At 56.7% G+C, this 22,956-nt stretch overlaps 3 protein-coding genes across 5 annotated transcripts; all 3 read left to right on the plus strand.

Moving 5' to 3' along the window:
- Positions 1 to 2,335: 2,335 nt before the first annotated feature.
- Positions 2,336 to 9,416, plus strand: LOC125626056 (protein S100-A2). 3 transcript variants are annotated; one of them, XM_048828740.2, is made up of 4 exons: positions 2,336 to 2,527; positions 5,577 to 5,773; positions 6,944 to 7,108; positions 8,308 to 9,416. In XM_048828740.2, exons 2-4 carry the CDS (start codon positions 5,720 to 5,722, stop codon positions 8,470 to 8,472), a joined length of 384 nt encoding a protein of 127 aa, XP_048684697.2. In that variant the 5' UTR covers positions 2,336 to 2,527; positions 5,577 to 5,719; the 3' UTR covers positions 8,473 to 9,416. The 3 variants fall into 3 exon arrangements, with proteins under 3 accessions (XP_048684697.2, XP_048684696.2, XP_048684698.2); XM_048828739.2 differs by lacking the exon at positions 2,336 to 2,527 and adding an exon at positions 2,613 to 4,198; XM_048828741.2 differs by lacking the exon at positions 2,336 to 2,527 and having other exon boundaries at positions 5,142 to 5,773.
- A 574-nt stretch (positions 9,417 to 9,990) lies between these two features.
- On the plus strand, positions 9,991 to 18,901 carry S100A5 (S100 calcium binding protein A5). Its single transcript, XM_048828389.2, has 3 exons — positions 9,991 to 10,137; positions 17,839 to 17,995; positions 18,664 to 18,901. Exons 2-3 carry the CDS (start codon positions 17,843 to 17,845, stop codon positions 18,805 to 18,807), a joined length of 297 nt encoding a protein of 98 aa, XP_048684346.1. The 5' UTR covers positions 9,991 to 10,137; positions 17,839 to 17,842; the 3' UTR covers positions 18,808 to 18,901.
- A 756-nt stretch (positions 18,902 to 19,657) lies between these two features.
- On the plus strand, positions 19,658 to 22,483 carry S100A6 (S100 calcium binding protein A6). The gene is made up of 3 exons (XM_048828730.2): positions 19,658 to 19,806; positions 21,175 to 21,337; positions 22,259 to 22,483. Exons 2-3 carry the CDS (start codon positions 21,200 to 21,202, stop codon positions 22,400 to 22,402), a joined length of 282 nt encoding a protein of 93 aa, XP_048684687.1. The 5' UTR covers positions 19,658 to 19,806; positions 21,175 to 21,199; the 3' UTR covers positions 22,403 to 22,483.
- Positions 22,484 to 22,956: the final 473 nt, after the last annotated feature.

Consider the following 22,956-nt stretch of genomic DNA (forward strand, 5'->3'; position numbering starts at 1 on the left):
GAGGTTTCCCTTGTGTCTTGTGAGCAGGGGCTGGGATCGGGCCCCCAGTAGGCTTCCCTTTCCCCCTCATGACGCCCCTGGCTTCCCGCCTGACCCAGAGGCTGCTGACACAGAGATGAAACCCAGGGCCTTCCAGCAAACAGTCCGCCTTGCCCATGAAACCTCCGTGGCAGGAGGAAAAAGGAGGGGGTTAAACCATGTGCTGGGCAGAAAATCCAAGTCTGATCCGACTCACAGGGATCTCACACACCAGGCTGATCCTCACACTCCCTCCCTTCCCAGCAGGCACTCAGATACCCCAGTGACGGGCAGGGTATTGGGACCTGGCTAGAACAGCTGGTGTCAACCCCCCTGAACCCGCCTCCCCCACCCCCGCTGGGAACCTCAGCCCAGCCCCACGAATGGGCGACTGGCTTGGTTTTGCAGGCACATGGGGGGAGTAGGCGCCTGCTTGCCTGGGGTTAGGCTTGGGGCTTTGCTTGGCGGGGGCCATAGATTCATTGATGCCAAGGCCAGAAGGGACCGCTGTGATCCTCTGGTCTGTGAAACCACTTCCTGCGTAGCTCCAGCCAGAGAACGGCCCCACAGAACTCCTAGAGCAGAGCGTTTTGGAAAACATCCCATCAGGATTCTTAAATTGTCAGTGATGGAGAATCACCCCCAGCCCCGGCCCCTGCCCCTTAGGAAATCGCCCCTCTGGGTAATTACTCTCTCTCTGAAAAATGTACCCCTTATTCCCACTCTGAATGCGGCCAGCTTCAGACTCCAGCCCCGGGCTAGCGTTGGACCTTCCCTGCGTCTTTGCTCTCCTGGGGATGCAGCCGGGGCCCAAGAACTCACAAGGCCGAGCTCCACGTCCCCCCGGCTGCTCTGTTGGGTTCTGGGGCTGTTTGCAGTAGAACACGGTGAGCAGCGCTGGAGGGCTCCCAGACTGTTTAAAGGGACACTGCCCAATTCCGACCCGCCCCAGCCAGGGGTAGGGAATCTATTGTTCTTACACAACACCCTTCACCCCCCCGAGGAGCTCTGAGTGCTGCAGGACACACAGCGTCACTGGCAGCAACCCCACCTCGCTGCACAATTGAGCGTGGGAGAGCCATGGAAAACAGGCAGAGCATTTTCCTGATTGTGCTAGGTGGGACTCACTGATTGATCTCAGCAGGGGGGAGTCTGCAAAGAGAGGGAGGGTTTCAAACTTCAGACCATGAGCCCCCCTCTCTGGCTTGGTGGAGTTATTATTATACAGAGCCAGGAACTTAGTTTTCTTGACCACTGGTCCCTCGCTGTAATAACCACTAGACCCTACTCTCGCCAAGTGCTGGAATGGATCCAAGTTCTCCAAACACCCCCTCCCCTTCCGCAGCATCAGAGCTGGGACAGGAGCCTCGCTGCACTGAGGAGGGGCTAGAAGGCGAGAAAGCTGGGAAGAAGTGCCAAGGGCCTTTTAGGGGAGGGGACATGCACCTGCTGCTGAAACCTGCCGGGTACCCGAGGATGGGAAGAGGACATGGGGGGCAGAATCTAGGGATGGAAGGTGAAGATGACATGTAGGGAACGGAGCTCCAGGGATAAGCTGCCCCTGGCAAACGTCTGCATCACTGTATAGCCATAACCCATCGCCTTCCCTGTCCCCCTGGGATCCGTTACAGCCTTGTCTATCCAGCCCATCATTCAGCTCACGAGCTACTCAGGGCTTAGCCTGCACACTCCCTGCAGCCCCCGTGCGTACAGGTGCCCAGCAAGAACAAGAAAAGCAGAAGCAGAGAGAAAGTCCGGCTCCGCAGAACTGCCGAGAGGGGCTTTTATTTCAGGAGAAGAGCCTTCAAAACAGTTAAGTCTGGTGCTTAATTTGTGCCAGACCTAGGCCCCAGCGCCTCTGGGCCTGGTGGGTCAGAGCCCCGGCGCTTCTTTCATTGCAAATTGAGCCCTGGTTAAGGCCCTGCGCAGCCTCAGGTGCCCTGATGGCAATGGGGCTAAGTTACAGGCTCCACCCGGCGCCTAGGACCTCCTCTTCCAACATTAGCAACCCCCCCACAAAGGAAAAAGGAGGCCCCCCCATAAGTCAGTTGATCATTTAAATCTCCTACAAGATGAGAAACTGACCCCCCCCTTCCTTCAGTCCTGCCTGCTCTGAATTAGCCAAGCTCCCCAGTCCCCACCTGCCAGTGCCCAGCCTCAGCTGAAAACCAGAGTAATTTACCACAGTCCTAGGTCCATGGTAAATTCACTCATCTACCTCGAGCAAGATCCTGCATGCAGTGAGAGAACCAGCTTTAAAGTCCTTCATTGAAATGCTGCACCCCAGAGACATCCGCCCAGGCTATTAATAAAGGCCTAAACCACAAACAAAGCCAGCTCTTCTCCCCCCCGCCCCCTTTAAAACAGCCCTTTTCACTTTTGCCACAACTTCCCCAGCTCTGAAAATACTCAGATTTCTCAGTGCCTTTCCCTACCCCCTGAGCTGGTCTTTTATAACACAGCTGGCCTGTCCACGCCCCTGGGGGGACCAATCAGCTTCCCACATCAGGTAAGGAAATTGACAACAGATTTAACCTATTTCTTAATTGGGAGACTAGATTCAAACTGGGGGGGGAGGGGGGTAAGGGGAGAGAGAGTTGCTCTGCTAAAGTGATCTTTAAATCAATTATTTAAAGGTAAAACTGCAGACAAGATCCTCTCCCAGTACAAGAAGCAGCTACATTTCCAGAGAGGGCTGTACACAGCGGCAGGAATTTGTGCTGGTTTTCTGTTTATTTATGATGCATCATTTAAAGAGCTGGGGATTTTATTTGATGTTATTTTTTGTTTGCCAAGGGAGGGGGTAGTTTCATGGCCCTGCGTTCTCCCGGTAATACACCAAGCCTCTGAAGGTTTAATGACACTTCATTATCCAGCCCTGAACCGCCCTCTCAAAAGATGTAAAAAGCTCAGAAATCACCAATGATCTTTTTCCATATCGCGATAACGTCTCTCTTAGCTTCCCAGTGTCTGCCTGCTGTTACCAGAGTAGCTGAACATCTCACAAGTTTTTGAAACTATTTATCTGGGAAGTTTTAACAAGTTTACAAATCCTTGGGGGTAAACACCAGAAACAAAACCATCACTGTCCCGGTGAGCTTTGTTATACAGGAATATAGTCGTGGGCTCTTCCGGTCTAATATGGCATTGCCCTATTGCAGAATGAGTGGCATACGACACTTGGAACAGGCTGTTTGTTGTATCTCACAGTGGTTGATGTGTTTATCCGCACCCCCCTGGGCAGCAGGGAAGTGCTGGTCACCCCCGAAACGAGGCACAGAAAGTGGGGTCAGGAAGGTGCTTAGGCATGCAAGTTTCAGGTTTAGGGGCCTAAATCCAAGTCTTGGCTCCACTATGATCCACAAAACTCCTGCTGAGCCTTGTAGGCACCTAAACCTACCCGGGCACCTAGGTTACTGCCTCTGGACCCCAGCCCCACCGCCTCTGTCTAGGAGTCTGGGCGCCCACGCCCAGAAAGGCCCCTGGACCGGGAGCAGACAGGTGGTTGGCTGTCCCAGTTGTGTCCGGGCGCACCGCCTCGGTCAGGTCCTGTTCAGAAGTGGGCTGGAGGCGCAGCAGCCTGTGCCCATCTTATAACTTTTTGCCCTGTGGCAAGAGCACTCAAGTGGGATATGGGAGACACAGGTTCGATTCCCTCCTCCCCGCTAGAGGGAGAGAAAGGATTTGAATGGAGGGGAAGGGAGAGAAGAACTTTTACGCAGTAAATAAAGGAGTCCAGGACCATCTCGGGAGCTCCTTGGGCCGAGGGATTCATGGAGTCACAGATGGCCAGAGAGGACCATTGTGGAGATCTTGCCTGACCTCCGGGATAACACGGGACGGAGAACTCCCCCACCCCTTAATTCCCAGAGCGGAGCGTTTAGACAGACGCCCAGCCTGGATTTCAAAACTGTCCGGGACGCTGCTCCAACAAGTGCGGCTCAGGGCATGGATTCGAAGGCAATTTGATGCAACTCTTGGGTGGATCTGGCTCGGGGCCATTTCCCAGACCTGCCTGCGATATTAACACCGATGCCTGGGAGAGCCCGTCTGAGTCTGAACCGGGAGCTGGTAAAGCAGGTGGCTTCAGGACGGCTGTAAATACAGGCTGGCTCCTACCTACCCTACACGCCTGCTCACGCTTGGCTCTCCCGGACCCTTAACCTCTTTGTTCGTGTTGGTGAGTTTTGATCCTAAATGCTGCCATCTTTCCCAGAGGGGTTGGGCTTGGCTCCAGAGGTTGCTCCGATGTTCCAGCTATGGGGCTGTGGCTCCCAGGAAGCGATGATGGTGGAGGTTTCGGGCGTGATGGGCCTCCGCGTCTGCCCGCGTGTGCAGCAGCAGAGGGTGGTGCATAGACAGCAGGGGAGAGGGGGAATGGGGAAGCCCTGGCAGAGGAGGGGAAGGAGGGCAGGGAGCCGCCACACCCCTTGCCATGTGCCTTTGGGTGGTCGCTCAGTCTGTCTCTCCGGCTGGCTCCCAGCGCCGGGCGCGTCATTTTCAAGGCAAATGGGGATTTACTCAGCAGCCGCCCTGCCAAAGCGCTGCCTGGCCTGGCCCGGGACCACTCTAGGAGCGATGTATTTTAACCCGCGGGTGGGCAGCTCGGGCCCACCTGCCCCTGCGGGTGGGAGATGAGAAGAGCTTTGGAAAGAGCAGGGTTGTGTCTGTGGCCAGCATCATCCCTTTGATCCCTGCAGCCTCCATCTTGTCTCCCGTGACCTCTGCCATTCCCCCGGCTGTTCAGAGCAACCAGCTGGTGGCTCCCCCCGAGGCGGGCCGGGCTGAGCTGGGCATTTTCCTGCCTTTGCCCTGCCAGGGTGGGTGTGTTTATCCACCTGCCCGGGGAGGACTGGGGTCTGGCTCTCTGAACAGGAGGGGAGAACTGGCAATAGGGCCCCTCACTCCTGCAGGACCCCATAAACCCATGTCCCCTTTGGAGCAGCCAGGAAACACTGCCAGGAAAATGTCCTGGCCTTGGCCCATGCTGCTTGGCCATCCTCACCATGAAGATTATCTATCTATCTATCTATCTATCTATCTATCTATCTATCTATCTATCTATCTATCCTTCCTTGCACAATGTCTCTTTCTCTCTCTCTCATGTATTCTACTGACCACCAAACTGCCCAAAGCTATCTGAGGGGATTTTCCCTGCAGGACACCCCCCGGCCCTGGCCCTTCACAGTTCAGCTCGTTCGCCTCCTCCGAGCTGGGCGGGCCAGAGCAGGGACGCTGGAGGAGCTGGTGGAAAACCAGATGCTCCTGCCACAGGCCGGAGTGACTCAGTGTGTGGGTGTGCGGAGGGGAAGGAAACACGCCTCTGTGATTCAGCTCCCTATGATTCAAATCCCTTTCCAAAGCCAGGCATCTCCTGGGCTACCAGGTTTGGTTTTGCAGCCGATGCGGGACCCAGGGGCCGTACACAGCTCGATATTCCCAGTGGAAATTCCTTCCTGGGTGGGTGTGTCTCGGTTCGTGCCTCTGTCCCCAGACTGTCCCCCAGGGGACGTATCAGCTGTAGAACATGGCGCCTCTCCCGTGTTTCTGTGTCACAGGGGGAAGGGAGCCTAAACACTCCAGGGCCTGGTCCAAAGCCGGTTGAAATCAAGGGGAAGACTGCAGTGGACTCTGGAGCCACGCTGGCCCATCTGAGCCACCTCCGAGCTGAGCTTGCGGCTGGGTTTCCATTCAAAGGCCAATGCTGGTTTCCCCTCTAGACTCCACAAAGAGAGACGGATTGGCCTCAGAACCGGTAGGCTGGCCTGGGGGACAATGCTGAATGTTTCTGCTGAGTTTGAAACGACTTGGACAGTGGGCGTCCGATTTAGAGACCTCTGAAAACAGAGGTGTCGAGTGAGAGCGAGTGCGTGAGCCTCCTCTGAGGTGCTGGTAATGCCCCCGCCACACAGCCCGGCTTAGCGCTGGCTTGGCTGTCAAAAGGCTCCCCCGCGGTCACAGGGCAAGCTCCTCCGAGCCGCTGTCTCCTCTCCAGCTCGGTGTTCCCTGGCTGTTGCGGCTTCTGTTCCCCTCCGAAGCTCACATCTCTGCTGTGGCAGCAGCCCTCAAGGGCTGGGGACGCTAGAAGGCCCCATCAGGGTTTGGCAGAACAATAACCAGCCTGGGCATGAGTTGTCCAAAGCTGGGAGGGGCTGGGCCTTCCCTAGCGCTCCTGGTTTGGGTGGGGCTCAGGGCTGGGGCAGGGGGTTGGGGTGTGGGATGGGGTGAGGGCTCCGGCTGGGGGTGCAGGCTCTGGAGTGGGGCTGGGGATGAGGGGTTTGGGGTGCAGGAGTGGGGTCTAGGTTTGGGGGGGGCTCAGGGCTGGGTCAGGAGGCTGGGGCAGAGGGTTGGGGTGCGGGCTTATCTCTGGCAGCTCCCAGTCAGTGGCACAGTGTGGGGGCTAAGGCAGGATTCCTGCCTATCCTGACTCTGAACTGCGCCCCGGAAGCGGCCAGCAGATCCGTCTCCTAGGCAGAGGCATGGCAGGTGGCTCTGCGCACTCCTCTCACCTGCAGGCACTGCCCCCGCAGCTCCTATTGGCCGTGGTTCCCAGCCAATGGGAGTGTGGAGCTGGTGCTCAGGGTGGCAGCAGCTTGAGGAGCCCCCTGGCCCCGCCCCCACGTAGGAGCCAGACCTGCTGGCCACTTCCGGGGCGCAGCGCGGTGCCAGGGCAGGTAGGGACTAGCCTGCCTTAGCCCTGCAGCACTGCTGACTGGACTTTTAATGGCCTGGTTGGCGGTGCTGACCAGAGCCGCCAGGGTCCCTTTTCAACTGGGTGTTCCTGTCGAAAACCAGACACCTTATCACCCTGAGCTCCCCGGGTTGGTTCCTCTACACGCCCCTCCCAAAGGGCCCCCCACGTTCTCTGTCTCCCCAGTGCGGGCGTGGTCTCTGCTAAGCCTACTGCTCTGCTCCTGCCTTTCAGCCCCACCAGGCGTCAGCTATGGCAGGTCTGCAGACCCTGCAGGAGGCGCTGGCTGTGCTGGTTTGCACTTTCCAGCGCTATTCCAAACAGGAAGGTGACAGATTCATGCTCAGCAGAGGGGAGCTGAAGGAGCTGCTGGAGAAGGAGCTGCCCAGCCTGGGAGATGTGAGTAAGCATGCGGAGGAAGAGGGTGCCGAAGCAGGCTGGAACGGAGCCGTTGGGATGAGACGAGAGCAGTCTCCACCCCGAGCTGGTTCCAAACCATGAATGACAATAATTCCCCGCACCTAGAGGCCTTAGCTGCATAGATCCAGCAGGAGAGACAGTCCTGTAGCTCACAGACTAATAGACCCAGGGTGGGAGGGGAAACAGGCATGGAGAGGGGAAGTGAGGTGACCAAGGTCGCCCAGCAAGTCAGTGCCAGAGCCGGGAAAGAGCCCAGTTCTCTAGCCAGAGCCCTATCCACTAGGTCATGCTGCCTCTTGACTTTTTTATTTGTTTTCAACATCTCTTTCCTTGTCACCTATATGAATCCCCACCAGCTCCGTCTGAGCCCCGGGTCTCCAGGACCAAAGCCTGAACTATCTGCCATTTGAGCGAGAAGAGTAGCCCTGGTAGCAGATGACAGTAGTAGGCTGTTATCCTCTGTGAGGACCAGGCTCTGGAATGGGACATGATGATTTACACCTGCTCCCCGGGGTTCTGGCTTGGACTGGAAGCAGACCCTGCGCCTCGCTGTATAAATGCTGCCCAGCGGCCATGCGCCGGCGCCAGGCTGTCACCCGGGGTTACGCCAGCTCTGAGGATAGTTTGGTCTCATTTCAATGTCTTATGAGCCAAGTTTGTGGGATGTGATCAGCCCCTTCAGAATCTGGCCTGGCCTGTGAAAACCAGGCGGGGAGAGCGGGGTACCAGCCAACTATCCCAGCATTTCATCGCAGGGCAGACGAATGATAACCAGGGAAAGTGTCGAACTTCCGCAACACGCTCGGGACGGACATTTCTTCCTCAGCTCATTATTACCTAGGTTCCGGTAGCACCGTGCGGCCCCATGTGCGATCCAGGCCCATTGAACCAGTGCTGTACAAATGCATCGGGAGAGACAGTTCCAGTCCCGAAGAGCTTAGAACGTAAATAGACTAATTATTGGTCCCTTATTACCCCTGGGGAGTAAAGCTCGGAGCGGTTTGCCCACGATCCGCCACAGAATTTGTGGCAAAGACAGGACTTGAAGGCGGGTCTCCTGAACCCTAGCCTATTGTTCTAACCACTAGGTGATCTGTCCCGTCTGGCCATCACCAAGCTTGGAAGACTCCTGCCGGGGTTTCACTTGCCCCGTTACTGACCTTCACTCTTGCCCCTAGGTACAAGTGAAGGAAGGCGCCTTTGAGGAACTGCTGAACATCCTGGATGTGAACAGAGACAGGGAAGTTGACTTCCAGGAGTACATCCGCTTCGTGGCGGTGGCCTGCACCTTATGCCACGAGTTTTTCTTGGACTCCCCTGTAGTTCTGCCACGTGGACAATAAACCCACCCAGCTGGCTCTGTACAGGGCATGAATACAAAGCAGGAGAGCAAAATTATAGGTCTGGCAGCAACCATGCAGCTACCTGGGAACCTCACGCTGGGAAAGGTCGTGGTGTGTCAGGGATTGAACTCACGTCTCCCTGACCCAAATAGCACAGAGCCACTTCCTTGAGCTAAAGGAGACTTTCCATCAACTCGCAGCAGTAGAGCACTGTTTCTCAGTCCTGGAGAGGAGGGTCATGAAAGGCAACCAGGGGGTTCGTGAGGCTTTGAAAAATTTATTACAGTCTAAAGCAAAGCAAATCTCCTTTCCCCACTCCCAGCAGGCCCTGGTCCATCCAGTGAAGTGCGCTCTGTCAACCTCTCGATACACACCCACACGAATCAGTTATTGGCTTAACTTATACACTGTTGTACTCTTGCTTTCATAGTGAATGTGTTGTGTGCTGGGGAGGGGGGCGTCACATACATTTCTGACTGAATGAGGGATTGCCAGCCTGAAAAGGTTGAGCAACGCTGCAGTACGGGGTTTATGACACACGGTTGAACTGAGCTGATTGCATCCAGCAGAGGGCAGCTGCACTCCAACCCCCATACGAGTTCATGACAAGAAATTCCCAAACAGGATTAAGTTACACAACCCTGAATTCCACTGCACAGTCCTTGCAGTTATGAAATATTAATAATTTGCATCTCAGTTTAGTTAAATAATATCATGAGCAGGGCTCCGGAGATGCACCAGTGTTTCCAATCTCAGAGGGGTTTTTTGGCCATATTTGCCCTGTTCAAAATTGACTGCCATGAGCACGGAACGTGTCCAGGGCTAACAGCTTAGTCAGGACCAGTTCCTTCCGCCACGGCAGGGTCATCTCCACTGCAGCCGTGGTCGAGACGTCTCTGGGTTTTCTCTCCTGACTGTGGATTTTCTTCGCTTGTCCTGTCAGGCTGGCTGGTTTGAAATATGAATAAAGACTTCGTATGAACCCGGGCGTGGTGACTGTTCAATACATGGCTGGCCAGGTCCCCCCAGAATGAACGTGTGGGACGACAAGACAGACCTGGCGTGCTGGGCGCTGTGACACTAGGGTGAAGGAGGCCTATATAAATGCTTAGGCAGAGAGCTGGCAGGTGCATTTAGCTCGAAGCTGCAAAGTCATGCAGGTCTCCGACATCTCTGTCACCACGCAGAGGCGTAGTGTGGAAAGGGCTTTGAAGATGCCAGTCTCCCGAATTCCCCCATGCACCCTTTGTCCAGCCCTACTGATTCTCCATCCCATCTAGGCAACTCTTCCCCCTACTGCCACTCCCTGGTCTAGCTAAGGCCAGGAATCAGGATTTCATGGCCTGTGTGGCTGGCGGCTCCCCCTCCCCACTCCCCAGCCTTCCTCTCTCCTAACCAAGGATGAAAGTTCCTCTTTGCCAAACAGCTGGAGAGCATCATCAAAGGGCAGGGGCGGGTGTGTGTGTGTGATGGCCTGGGGGTACACGTGTTCTCCTGCCAGCTGTCTGCAAAGGGACGCACACTTTTGTTGGCCTCTTTTTACTTCTAACCCCCCAAGCGGGTGTCCCTTAAAGCTCTCACTAGGGCTATAAATACTGAGCCCTGTTACTCAGACTCCACGCCGGCCCTGCCTTCCCTTGCTTTTCTTCCTGTTTGGTTGCCTGGGTAAGTTTGTTTTCTTCTAAGATGTTCTGGTGGCTACTTTTATTCTTTGATGCCAGCAGTTTGCATTTCGGGTCTGCCTCGATGTTGGTGGGGAGGAGGGGGGGGCTCCCCTGGGCAATCGGGGGAGGGGTCTGGCTTTGAGGGCTGCCGAGCCAACAGTTTCTGTGAGTCCGCAGGGAAAGCCAGTCACCAACTTTCTGCAGCTGCTGAGCCGTCAGACTTTACTGCTCTTTGCATCTGGCTTCTTCTGAGACCTCTGTGCTGCTCCCGTCTGTGGGGAGGCAGAGTCACTCCAGGCCCAGCTCTGTGCGGGCTCTAGCAATGGCCACTAACCGTCCCCTTCGTTCCAGGCAGGAGCCAGGAATCAGTTCTTGCAGCTGAACTCAGCCAATGCACATGGTGCGGCTGGAGAGTCCCTTCTTCTCAATGGGGTTTTTTTCCTCCATCCCCTGCTGCCACCGCTCCAAGTTTTTCCCCTCCTCGCCTCAGGGCTGGTATTCGGCCCCAGGGCCAGGAGCCCACACCTGACCTATGCTGTCAGTAGGAGAGCAGTGGAGGCTGGAGGCATCGGAAGGCAGGAAGGAGTGACACATCCCTGCGCCCTGCCCGGGGGGTGCATCACCAGGACGGAGCCTGCTCTGGGGCAGACCCTGGGATGGTCGGTGGAGCCACTCTGGATTGAGTCCAGTGTGATGGAGGTCAGGAGCTGCCCCGCCGAGTGGCTGACATGCTCCTGAGTTAGTTCTAGCCCATCCTCCGAAGGAGGGCGTGACTCTCTCTGCTGGGACCTGTGGGACACTGCACTGGCCAGCTAATGGAGGCAGATGGCACCCACATGGACGTATAATTAGCCACGTTTCTGCACCTTTGTGGGCTGAGCTCTCAGGTCACCGCATGGGCTGTTGTTGTTTAAGTGATCATAGACTCGTAGGACTGGAAGGGACCTCGAGAGGTCATCTAGTGCAGTCCCCTGCATTCGTGGCAGGACTAAGTATTATCTAGACCATTCCTGACCAGTGACTGTCTGTGAGGCATAATGCTTGTAGTCTGCAGGAAGAGGGTTATCATTAATATGGGGCTTCTGATTGGCCATAAACACCTCTTGGCCAGGCCGGAGTTCTATATGTGGACTTTGGAAAGTCATTGGAAAGGCAAGACCCTAGCTGTGCGATGGGGCAACAGATCCCTGTGTCTAGCTACCTTGTCTTTCTGCACCCCATTACCACTGGGTCCGAGAGGCTCCCAGTTATGAAAACAGAAGCCCCTCGCCCCATTGTCTGTCTTGGTGTCTCTTTCCTCGCTGGCAATGCACAAGTAAACCCACACAGGCCGTGCTCAGCTCACTCAGCAGAGCTCATTCCTTCCTAAAATGTAACTTCTTTGTCCTGGCCTGGCTGGTTTGTGCTCCCAGGTGGGGTGGACCCGCCCTCTAACCAGCATCCCTTGTCTGCCTGTCAGATTTGCTAGCAGAGCACGATGGCCATGACAAGATGCCATGGAAGATGTGAAGCCCGGCCCTGGAGGCAGCGGGGAACAGACATCTAGAAACTCAGCTCCGGGGGCTATATCTGGGTTGTATCCCTGCCGTTCCCTGATGATAGCCCCCTGCCTTATTGTCCGTCACCTCCCATAGCCCCTGCATTATGCGTCTCTTGTTCTTTCAATAAAGGTTGCTTTAAAGAAGGTCCCTGGTGGATTTTGTAAGCAGACTTTTTTCTTGGTGCCCAGATGCTGATGGGCAATTTCTTTGTTGCCCTGGGTCACAGGCATGGGTAAAAATAGAACCATGTCTGATCCCCGCCCTCTGAGTCTGGTCTGGTCTGATGACAAAAAATGAATCCTGCAAAACCCCAGGTATTTCCCCTCCCCCCGTTGCTTTTCCTGCTGAGTCTCAAAGGGTTAACAGCACAAAGAGCTAACAGTCCTAGAGCCTGGGGGTACATAGAGGATAACAACCTACTACTGCTGCCAGCTAAGAGAATTACTCCTTTAGCTCGTGTGGTAGAGGTCTCTCCTAAAGGTCTGGGATTAAAACCCTCTGGGTGACCCATTATAAATGCAAACCCTCATTTTTCAGGAATATTTGGTGTGGGGGGTTAAATTGAGGTGTGATCTGAAGCTCACTGCCGTCCATGGGCCTCTCCCCCTGGGTGACCTTAGAGAATATGGAATAAGCAGCAGCAACCCAGGCCCTGAAGCCCCAAGAAGATGCAGACAACCCCAGTGGTGGGTGGGTAGCCAGGCAGAGCTGCCCCTGGGGCTGATGGACCTCAGAGTTTGGCCATGCAGAGTGAACAGCAAATGGGCAGGGATGGGCTGAGCTGGGGAGAGCTGAGCTGGGATAAAACAGAATTTGCTGCACTTTCAGTGGGTTGCAATGGCGCTGAGCACGGGGCATTCCCCACCTGTTCCCGCCCCCAGGCCCCTGCAGGCCTTTCGACCAGGACCCTTTCAGCAGAGCCTCCTGGGGCCGGCTTTTGTGCAATGTGAGGCCGCTGTTCTCTGAGCACCCTGAGCCATATCGGCTTCAAAGGCTGGAGCAGCAGCCCAGGGTGCATGGGGGGTGCAGGACCCCCCTTCGGATTCTGCTGCTCCAGGAGCCGGGACAGGCAGCCTGGTGGGACGGGCCGACCCACCTCAGCACCCAGGGTTCTGGGGGGAGGGAGGAGCGCTTACAGCACGGCCAGGCCGGGGCTTCAAAAGTCGTGAGATTTTTTGTTCAAATAATGAACGCAGGAATCTTTATTTGTCTTCTGGTCTCAGAGATGTGAGCAGCCACATTTCCAGCTGGTCTCCGCAGCCATGCGGCCTAGACACCTGATTGTGTTGTAGGTGGAAGCTGGGATTCGCAGGTGATCAGATGATTCCAGCAGCTCATGGCTTTAAGAAACCCTGCCCCAAATCACAAGACTCCCGGTCAGGTTGCAGGAACTGGCAACGCAGCACAGATGTGTCTTGTCTGAGCCAGACGGCAGGACCAGACGCCCCTCGTGACTGCTGTGTATTTGCAATGCACGCCAAGCACAAAAGCTTGGTTATTCTATCCAGAGCCATCCGCCCACCTCCCAGATCACAATGCACCCCTTTGAGTCCTGTTGCAGTCAGGACACGCTGGGAGCCCCCCCCACCCCGTTACACACCCAGGGCAGGCTCACCATTGTCCTGTGCCTCCAGCCGTCATTTGCACCAGTGCACACAAGTGGGCATGCAAGGCACTGTGCCAACCTGGCAGCCTCACGCCCACTGCTGCAAATGACGGCAGCTGCAGGACAGCAGTGAACTGAGCCCTGAGGGTCTGTCTTCACGGCAGAGTTACCCCAAGTTCTCACCCTGTTCTCCTGTCCCCTCGCCCCTCTCTTTCTTGTGGCTTGCAATCTGGACTAGCTGGCCTGGCTGGGGGCTGCGGGTGGGTTCCACTCGGGGTGGCAACTGCAGGCTAAGCCACTGGACTGCTGATAGTCCCCCAATACCTGTCCACAAGTCCTCCTGTACCGCGCTCAGCAGGACAGACAACTTCTCCCACAATCCCTTGGGAAAGAATCAGAGTGGCTCCGTTTAGCACGGGCTACGGCCCCTGAGGTCCCAGCCGGGCTGACAGCACACACTGGAGAGCGCAGGCCCCGTGGGGACACGGCCACTGGGGCAGGGCCTGGCACTGAGGCGTCTCGCTCCCGGGGGCTGATCACCCGGGCTGACTCTGCGGCGGAGACCTGTCCTGAGCGTGGCGGGAGCAGAGAGAGGACACGGGAACCGTGCGTGACAGAACAGCCTCCTCCCCAGAAGCCCCCACTTTAGTAGGTCTTCCCCATGCAACACGTCTTGCTCCTCCCTAGCGATCGGAGGACCACGAATTCTCTGAGCTCAACTTTGCACTGAGCACCTGCCCTCCAGATCTGTTATTGCCCCCCCTTATTTCTTCCCCTGACCTTTCAATTCTCTCTCTGCTCTTCCCTTCTTGCCATGGCCCTTTGCATCGTCCAGCTACCTTCACCGCAGGAGCTCTCCCAAACTTGCTCCCCAGCCTCCGGCTGCTAAGCAACAGGTCCCCCGCCCTCCTGTGCATCGTGTTCACTGGGAATCCCCTGTCACCACAGGTGGAGGTGCCAGGCAGCAGCTGCTGCTGCTGTGGAAGCGGGCGATAGTGCCCTTGTTGTTTCCTTTAACTCTAGGCCCAGCCTCTGCCCATAAAATTGGGCCTGGGTGGAACCATCTCCCCAAGCGCTGTTAGCGAGAGGCATTGCCCAAGTCACTGCACACAAGGGGCTGGCTTCTGCTGAGTGAATCTGGAGTCACTCCTTTGACTTCAGTGGAGTCACTCTGGATTGACACCGGTGTAACTGAGAACAGGACACGTCAGAGGCTCACCTGGACAGCGGGTGTGGGGTTTGCCCATCTGACCTGCATGCCTGGTGCATCACAGGAGAAGGTGCAGGAGAATTCAGATCTGAGTCCAGGCAACACCTGAAAACATCTGGAGAGCAATGGGCAGGGAGGTGGCAGGCAACCAGGATCCTGGCAACAAGATCAGCTTTCCATTGCGCCTCTCCCAGGCTAGAAACCAGGGCTCCCCCAGGGAGCTCAGAGCATATAAGAGGGAGCTTCCCAGCCTACCATGCCCCGGACTCTCCGCTTTTCCTTTTGCTCTCGTCTTGGTAAGTTTGTTCTGTTTTATAACATTGGCTGTTGTGGCCTTTAACAAGCTGACTCTCCAGAGCGCAGTCTCCCTCCCCTCTCCAGATGTGCCACACCCTTGGCAGCATGCCCAGGGTTAGCCGAGCCTCTCCTCAGCTGCGCATGCCCCTCCCTGGCACACAGCGTTAAGCGTCCCTCTCGCCAGATGTGCATGTCCCTTTCCAGATGTGCACCCCCCTCCCTTGCAGGCACAGTACCGGGGAACCCCACGCCACACCTGTGCAGACCTTTCCCCCCGCCCCCCAGCCGGTATTCACAGAGCCAGAGGGCGGCACTCTCCAGGAGGCGCGGGCTGAGCTGCAGGGGACGCTGGCTGTGAGACGCTTCTGGGCGTTGGCCCAGTGTCCTCCGCGCAGTTCTCCCCTGGCTGGCTGATCTCACCTGCTTTCTGGCTGGTGCAGGCCCGGCTCCGGCTCTTGAGCTGGGAGATACTGGTGCCACACCGGTTATGTCGCTAACACCTGGGGGTCCCAGGGAAGGTTGCTTGGCTCCCTCCTTTGCATGCTCAGTAGCAGCCCTGGCCTCACCCGGCGGTGCTGTGCAGGCTCCATTCCCGGGACCCTGGTTCCTGTGGCCCCTTTGGACTCCTAACCGGCTCTAAGGGAAGCTACTTTTCTGAGAGCCAGAATTTTTTAAACTCGTCGTGGGACTGTTGGCTTGAGATTCCCAGGGGGATTCCTGGCCTGCTACAGCAGCAGTTTTCCTGTTTGCCTGGATGCTCTGTGGCTCATTTTCCAGAGGCCGGGTTGGCACTGAAGACTGGGGGCACGGTGGCATTTCCCTCCCCTCCCCGTCAGGTTTTGGATATGCTCCCGACTCACCCCCCTTGTTGGAGATTCCTGCCTTGTTAACTCATCCTGAGTTTGGCTGCTTCCCCCTGCAGGATCTTTGCTGGTGCCCTTAGTTCCCTCTGTCCTGGAGAGATTTTCAACATCTGAGCTGGTGGGATTATAATTGGAAGGGGACGGGGACTGAGAGACTGAAGAACGCAGATTTGATTGGAAAATAACAAAATTTGACGCCAAATTCCCTTAAATGCCTTTGAAATTCCCAGGCAGTAAGACCCACCTACTCTGGTTGCTAGTGTGAGTCAAGAGAACAGCTCTGCATCTCTGGGCAGGGCCTTAGCCCCAAGACGCCCAGCTGCACCCTCCCTGTGGCTAACTCCTATTGCTGGTGTTTACTCATTTTATGGCTTAATGGCTTTGCAATGCTCTGAGGCACTAAGCCCTGTATTTTATAGCTCCTGACTTCCTATGAGCCAGGCTGTGATAAGAGAAATGGATGATCCAGCATGTGCAACTGCCCTGTGGCCCTGGACAGGACCTTCCCCATAATCCTCACTCTTAATTGTTAACCACCCGTCTGCCAGGCAGCTTCCCCTTTTGTTGTTATGGTAGCACTTAGAAGCCCTCTCCAAAGAGCCTCCAGTCTGAATAGACAAGACAGGCAAAGGATGGGCTATAACGGAGACCCAGAGAGATGAGGGGATGTGCCCAGGGTCATGCAGGGAGGCAGTGACAGAGCAGGGAATTGAAGCCCGCTTTACCTGGGCCGTAACCAGTGAGCTAGACGAGAAACGGGCCACGGCAAGGCATGGACAGCGCCACCTGAGCAGCTAAGGGCCATCCCCCGGGGGGATATGAATGAGGGGCCCACGTTTCCCATCTGTCCCTGCAACGAGACACAGCTGCATCTAACAGGTCTGCTGGCCTCTTCCTTCCTGGGCTCTGTTCATGGCAGCCCAGGCAGCCGGCAGCCCCGAATGCAACAGGCTTAACCACCTTGCGGCCGCTTCCTCAAATGCAGCATGTGGTTGGCCACCGAGGCTCCACTTCACTCTGGCTCCCCGTGCCATGATTCAGACCTCCTTCTGGAGCCAGCTTGCAGCTCACACACTCCCGGAAGCGGGCGATTTGCTCTACCCAGGTACTGAGCACAGCCAGGCAGATGGTGCAAGCACTGGGCAGAAAGGAGGAGGCTCGATGACAGGAGAGTACGCAGTGGTGGTGTAGCCATGTCTGTCCCAGGGTACTCGTGAGGTCCCAGCTTTTACTGGACCAACTTCTTGTCTCTCTCATGATGTTGGTCCAAGAAAAGCTATTCCCCCTCCCCACCTGCAGCCTGTCTCTTGAACAGGACAATATGGCTTTTCACGGCTTCTTCTTAGCATATGTGCAATGTGCTGTTGGTGGCCCATGACTGGGATTCATCACCAAATTTGGTCCGATCGGATCATTAGCATCCCTGGCTTGGGCTGGGTACTGACAGGGAGTGCGACGTGAACGCTGATCCGCGCCCCCAGGAACTCTCAAAGGGACCTCCCTTCCAGGGGCTGGGTGCGCAGCCACAGGTGTGCACATCTGGCTTGTTGGGGGTACGTGGGGTTACATTCCTGAGCCAGCATCTGGGACTTGGGGGTGTGTGTGAGAATTCTCTCCAGAGACCAAACCGTGGCCTGTTAGCAATAATCGGCTAATCTCCCAGCGTAACCGGCGCAGATGCCTGTTAACTAACATTAGCCAGAGAGCACTAGAAACGTGCAAAGCGCCGTGGAAGGTTACTGCTGCTCCGGACTGTGCATTCACCTGCAGCCCAACAGCATTGGTGGAAGGGTGGGCTCGTGGTCAGGGCACTGGGCTGGGACACGGGAGAAGGGTTTGATTCCTGGCTCTGCCGCCTATGACCTGGGGCAAACCACTGACTCTCTCCGGGCCTCCGGCTCCCACCTGTGACATGGTCTGGTGTCTGTTTAGACCCAGCCCCCAGGGTCCCTGATCTTGGTGGGTACCACTGTCCTACCCTGAAGAATGAAGCTATTGGCTGGAGAGCACTTTGAAAAAGGAAAGTGCTGTGTTGAAAGCTAAGTATTAGAGCTGCAGGGCTGGTATCTGACCGCCACAGCCTGTCTGCTCCTAGCCTTGCTCACGGGGGCTTGTCTGCACAGTTCTTCCTGTGGCGGGCCCCGTTTCACCGCAAGACCGTGCCAGGCCCTGTTCTCTCTTTCAGACTGATGTGGACGTGCACCATGGAAACGCCTCTGGAAAAGGCCTTGGCAACCTTAGTCTGCACCTTCCACAAGTACTCGGGGAAGGAAGGCAGCAAGCTGACCCTGAGCAAGGGGGAACTGAAGGAGCTGGTGAAGAACGAGCTGGGGCTGGGGGATGTGAGTGCTTCGGAAAAAATTTTGGGGGTTGAAAAAAGAGCAACTTTTTGGATCAAAATGAGCATTTTGGTTCTGATCAAACACTCCTGTCTTTCTCCCCAAACTGATCCAATCTGAGATTTTTGCAAAACTGAATTCTGAATAAAATTTTGGGGTTTTTTTTCATCCAAAACATGAAAAAAAAATCCACAGGAAATTTAGGATGAAAAAATGAACATTTTTCAAAGCCCCCCCCCCAGTTTTTTGGCCCAACCAACTGGTCAGTTTGATCTTGTGAAATCAGACCCCCGAGGTCTGATTCGCAGATCCCTGTCCCTGTGCTTGGGGGATGGATGCCTTCCCCAGGGTTGGATTTGGCCTGGTATCTTTGCCCACCGTCCTCATTTCAGGCCTGGGGTTTGTATTCCTCCCAAGGAAGCTTTGCTCCAATTTAGCAGCTGCCCCTCCCAATTCAGCCCGCTGCCTGAGTGGGAGGGAAAGTAACATTAATGTCTCCTCCCTGTTCTGTAGCATGGTTAGCAGCGGCCCAGGAGCCAAGGCTCCAGGTTTCACTGCATCATTAACGAGCCAGATTACAATAAAGGGAAAGAAAAACCAGCACCTGGGGCCAGTGCAGATCCCTGGAGGTTTTATCTAGTCTGTTTGGCTTCTCTCACCCTTTCCTGCAGAGAATGAAGGAGGGAGGCATTGAGCAGCTCATGAAAAGCCTAGACCGGAACAGCGACCAGGAAATCGACTTCAAGGAATACTCGGTTTTCCTGTCCACCTTGTGCATGGCCTACAATGACTTCTTCCGGGGAGGGAGCAAGTAGCTGGGGGGAGGAAGGGGGCTTAGACCAGGAGGCAAAGCCCCTGGCTCTGGATACTGTCCGGCTGCTTTCAATAAAAAGATTTCTGTCCACAGTTCTCCCAGTGTTCTGTGTTTCCTCCTGTCCAGCATTCCTTCCGTCCACCGCTCTGTACCATCTCTCCAGGCTAGAATATCTCGTGCCAGACAGATCTCTTTTCTCTTTGCCTGTCTGCCCCTACATTCCCCATGCACCTCTATCCAGCCGTCTAGGCTGCGGGGGCAGGGGCTGTTTCTCTGCGTCTCTGCAGGCCCCCGCACAACGGCCGAGGGCCTCGAGTTAGTTCGGTGCCTAACTCCCAACGGATCCCTTTGAGAATATGGGTGGGGCCCTAATCTCAGTCATGGCTCCCAGGGGCACCTGTACCTGTAACAACAACACACCTGGGCCTAGGCTGTGTCCAGGCTCTCGGGAGGGAGCTGGGCTGGGAGGTGACTCCCAAGGTGAAGGCCGACCTGCGGCTGGATGGGCGGCGCTCTGGGGTCTGGGGCGGGTCTGTGTGTCTGGGGGAATGCCCAGCGCTCTTCATCGGGGTCCCGTGGGTCACTGAGGGCAGCCCCCCGGGCTATCCTGCCTCACTGGTGCCCCTGGCTTCTTGCCCCGGCGGGAACCTGCCTGCATTGCAGACCACACCTTGCCTTCCCCACCGGAGCCTTGGCACCCGCCTGCTGCAGCCCAGCTGGGCTAAGCCGGAGGCAGGGAGCTGGGCGAGGCGGGGAACAGGGAGAAGGGGCCCGGGCATGTCCAGGACAGGGCATACTGGGGGCAGCCACATGAGTGGGCGGGGCTACGGGGACAGAGGGGGCGTGGCCTCCCCCGCCACACCCAGCCCCCCTCTCCCCGGGGCAGTGGGGCGGGCGGTGGGGCTGGGCTCCGGCCCGCTATATAACAACCGCCCTCGGGCGGCTCCCGCACCCCAGCCCCGCGCCGCCTTCGCTCTCGCAGTCTGCTCCGTCGTCTTGGGTGAGTCCGGTTCGGTCCCCTCCTTCCGCCCCGGACCGGGCGGGGGGCTCCCCTTTCCTCCCTGCCCGCAGCTGAGCCCCACACCCCAGATCCGGGTCCGGATCCGGGTCCGGATCCGTTCCCTGGGGCTCTGGACCCCCGCAGCTCCGGGAGCTCCGCGCCCGCCGGGCTTGCCCGATCCGTGTTCACACGGTCCGCCGCTGCGGGCAGCCCGAATCCGGCTCCGCTCCGCGCCGGGCGCCCCGCAAGCGGCTGCGGCCCGGGGTCTGCGCCCCGGCGGCCCGGCTCGGTGCAGAGGGAGGAAATCTCCGCCAGAGCCGGGCGGGGCCGGGCGACTCCCAGTCTGCGGCCAAGTCACTTACGCAACAGCCCGTCGCCTCGGGTCTGGTTTTCCTGGAAGACCTGGCGACCGCTTGTGGAAACGGGGAGAAAACCGTGGACCCGCCCCCGCTTTATACCGAGACTCGCTGTACAAGTGGGTGCCCCGTTGCGTGGAAAGAGGCTGGTGGGGGGGCTGCAAGAATCCCCTCTGCCCCCTGCTGGGCCTCGGGGCTGCCGGAAAATGACGGGGGGCAGACGGGTGGGGCAGGTTGGTCCCCCATGGAAGGAAGGACACAGACCCGAGACCAAATTCGGCCCTTGGTCGCCCTCCTTTGGTCTCTCTGGTTGTGCCATAGAGCCCCTCACCCTGGGGTCTGGTCACCTACAGTCTCTGCTGTGAGCCCCTGGAGCCTTTCCTCTCCATCTGGCATCTGACCTTCCCCCGGCTCTGGGCTGAGCTCACCCCTGGGGCTAACGCACCAGTGGGGAGGGGGGTGGTTTTGGGGTGAGACACAACGACAAGAGAACCTAACCAGCTGTCTCACCCAACGCCCACGGACGAGCTTGGGAATCTGTCCGCTGAATTCAGTGCCTAGCGGACCAAGGCCAAGATCTGTGTAAATTTGAGACAATCCCTCAATCTGGCCATTCACTCTGTGCAGGTCCCTTCCCCCAGGCCTGCTGTCTGTTGGCTCCCTCCCCGGGCACTGAAGGGCATAAACTCCTCTCCCTCCATTTTCTGGGAATGCCAAATTTATGCCGCTCTCCTGAGAGATGCTGGGCGGGAAGCCAGGTGAAAGAGCCCCCGGTGCCTTGGAGTGCTTCCTGGATGGGGAGCAGAATCCTTTGGGGCTGAGTTAGGGGGAGTTCCCCAAACTTCCCAGCTCCTTGGGCTTGCCCGCTTGTCCTGTTCATTCGGGCTTGTCTCTGCCCCCCAGGGCACGGATTCCGGGGATGGCTTTACTCTTCCAGTTCTAGTGCTTCTGTTTCCAGAATGGGTCCTCTGTTCCCCTGTGGCCTCGCTCACCAACTGTCTTCTCCCCTCAGATCTACCCACCACAGACCTGCAGAGATGGCATGCCCTCTGGACCAGGCCATCGGGCTCTTGGTTTGCACTTTCCACAAGTACTCGGAAAAGGAAGGGGACAAGAACACGCTGAGCAAGAAGGAGCTGAAAGAGCTAATCAAGAAGGAGTTGACCCTCGGGGCGGTGAGTGTGGCTGGAGATGGGGGTCACAGGTGTTTTAGGATTTGCAAGTTGGACTTGGTGAAAATCCGCCCCCAGAAAAAGACATCCTCTGTTATCGTCGTAAGCACATTAGTGACCTAGGCCAGCTCCCTGACTGCAGCTGGTTCTGCTGTGAGTGAAGGAGACGAGTTAGGTTTGGCTGCATTACATTAGTGCAGAGAGGCCCAGGCCAGAGCTGTACAAACGGGAGAGCCCCTGCCCACAAATGCTTACAACCTAAATAGACAAAGCGTAAGAGGGGTGAGAAGTGAGCTGCGCAAAGTCGCAGAGCTGGGACCAGACCCTGCGTCCCCACGTCCCATTCCAGAGCCCTTACCCACAGCCCATCCTGGAGATCTTTGCAGCTCTCTGTGAAGGCAGAAATACTGCAGCCTGGGGCCAGAGCCACCTCTTGTTCCACCCCCTCTGCATCACTGTGGCAGCTACAAAGCTGGCAAATCTCCTCAGGTAAGAATTCCCCAGTATAGTCTGCTCCTGCACCACCCGCCTGGTGAAGAGGGGTGTGTGTGGGCAGAGTGCCCCCCAGGAGCCATAGGTAACTGCCCCCAGGATCGGAGCTCTCAGGGCTGCCTGCTCGGTGACACCCAAAGTTGTTTGGGCGTCTCTTGCACTTTACACAGCAAAAAAACACGTGAAGAAACTATGTGGGGTCCCAAGTCACCACCAGCCCCCTTCCCCCCGCCCCAGCACCTGCATGCTAAACCAAACCATCAAACTCTCTCCTCTCATAGCAGTGATTGTGGGCTGGGAAAGGAGGCTTCTGGGAAATGTTAAACCCTGCACCAATGACCACCCCCCCCCCCCCAATGCACCTGGCCCTTGGAACCCAAACCTTCCCCTCCATGGGTTGTGAGTGGCTTCTGTGCTTTCCTCTGGCTCTAGAAACTGAACGATGCTGAAATTGTTGGGCTCATGGAGGATCTGGACCGGAACAAGGACCAGGAAGTCAACTTCCAGGAGTACCTCACTTTCCTGGGTGCCCTGTCCATGATTTACAACGATGCTTTGAAGGGATATAAGAAGTAGACAGGCCGAAGCAGCAGGCCCAGCATGCTGGGGAATGGGCCCCGATAGGTCACGGCGTATCCAATAAAATTTTGTTTTGTACGATTGTTGCTGGGGTCTGTTTTTGTAAAGCTCAGTAAATGTTGTTGGATTTTGAGAGGGTTTCAGGAGCTGGGCTCCAGGCGGGGCTGGGACAAACAGAACGAGCCAAATGAACGAGGTGTGGAGGGTTTATCGGTTTAGTGGGTGAGGGCGGAAAGTCCGGAGAGGGGGATGAGCACTAGGGAGATGCTGCATCACTTCACCTGACTAGGAGGGGTCTGTGTCTCGCATGCACCAAGTCAGGGAGAGAAAGGGCTTGTCTAGACTGGCAATCTGGGGTGGGAATCCACCCCGAGCGAGCCTGGTGCAGACTAGGGGCAGCGAGCGAGGACTAGACCAGATGCGCTAACAAACTGTTCACACGCACCAGCTGGGCGCACACAGACACGCTGACCGTGGCAGGCTAGATTCACGCCCTGCCTCGGCGTGGTCTAATGGCTCACACGCCCTGAGCCTCAGAACGAGCTGGTGTC

Source organism: Caretta caretta, chromosome 24 (genome assembly GCF_965140235.1).
Source record: "Caretta caretta isolate rCarCar2 chromosome 24, rCarCar1.hap1, whole genome shotgun sequence".
Classification (NCBI taxonomy): domain Eukaryota; kingdom Metazoa; phylum Chordata; order Testudines; family Cheloniidae; genus Caretta; species Caretta caretta.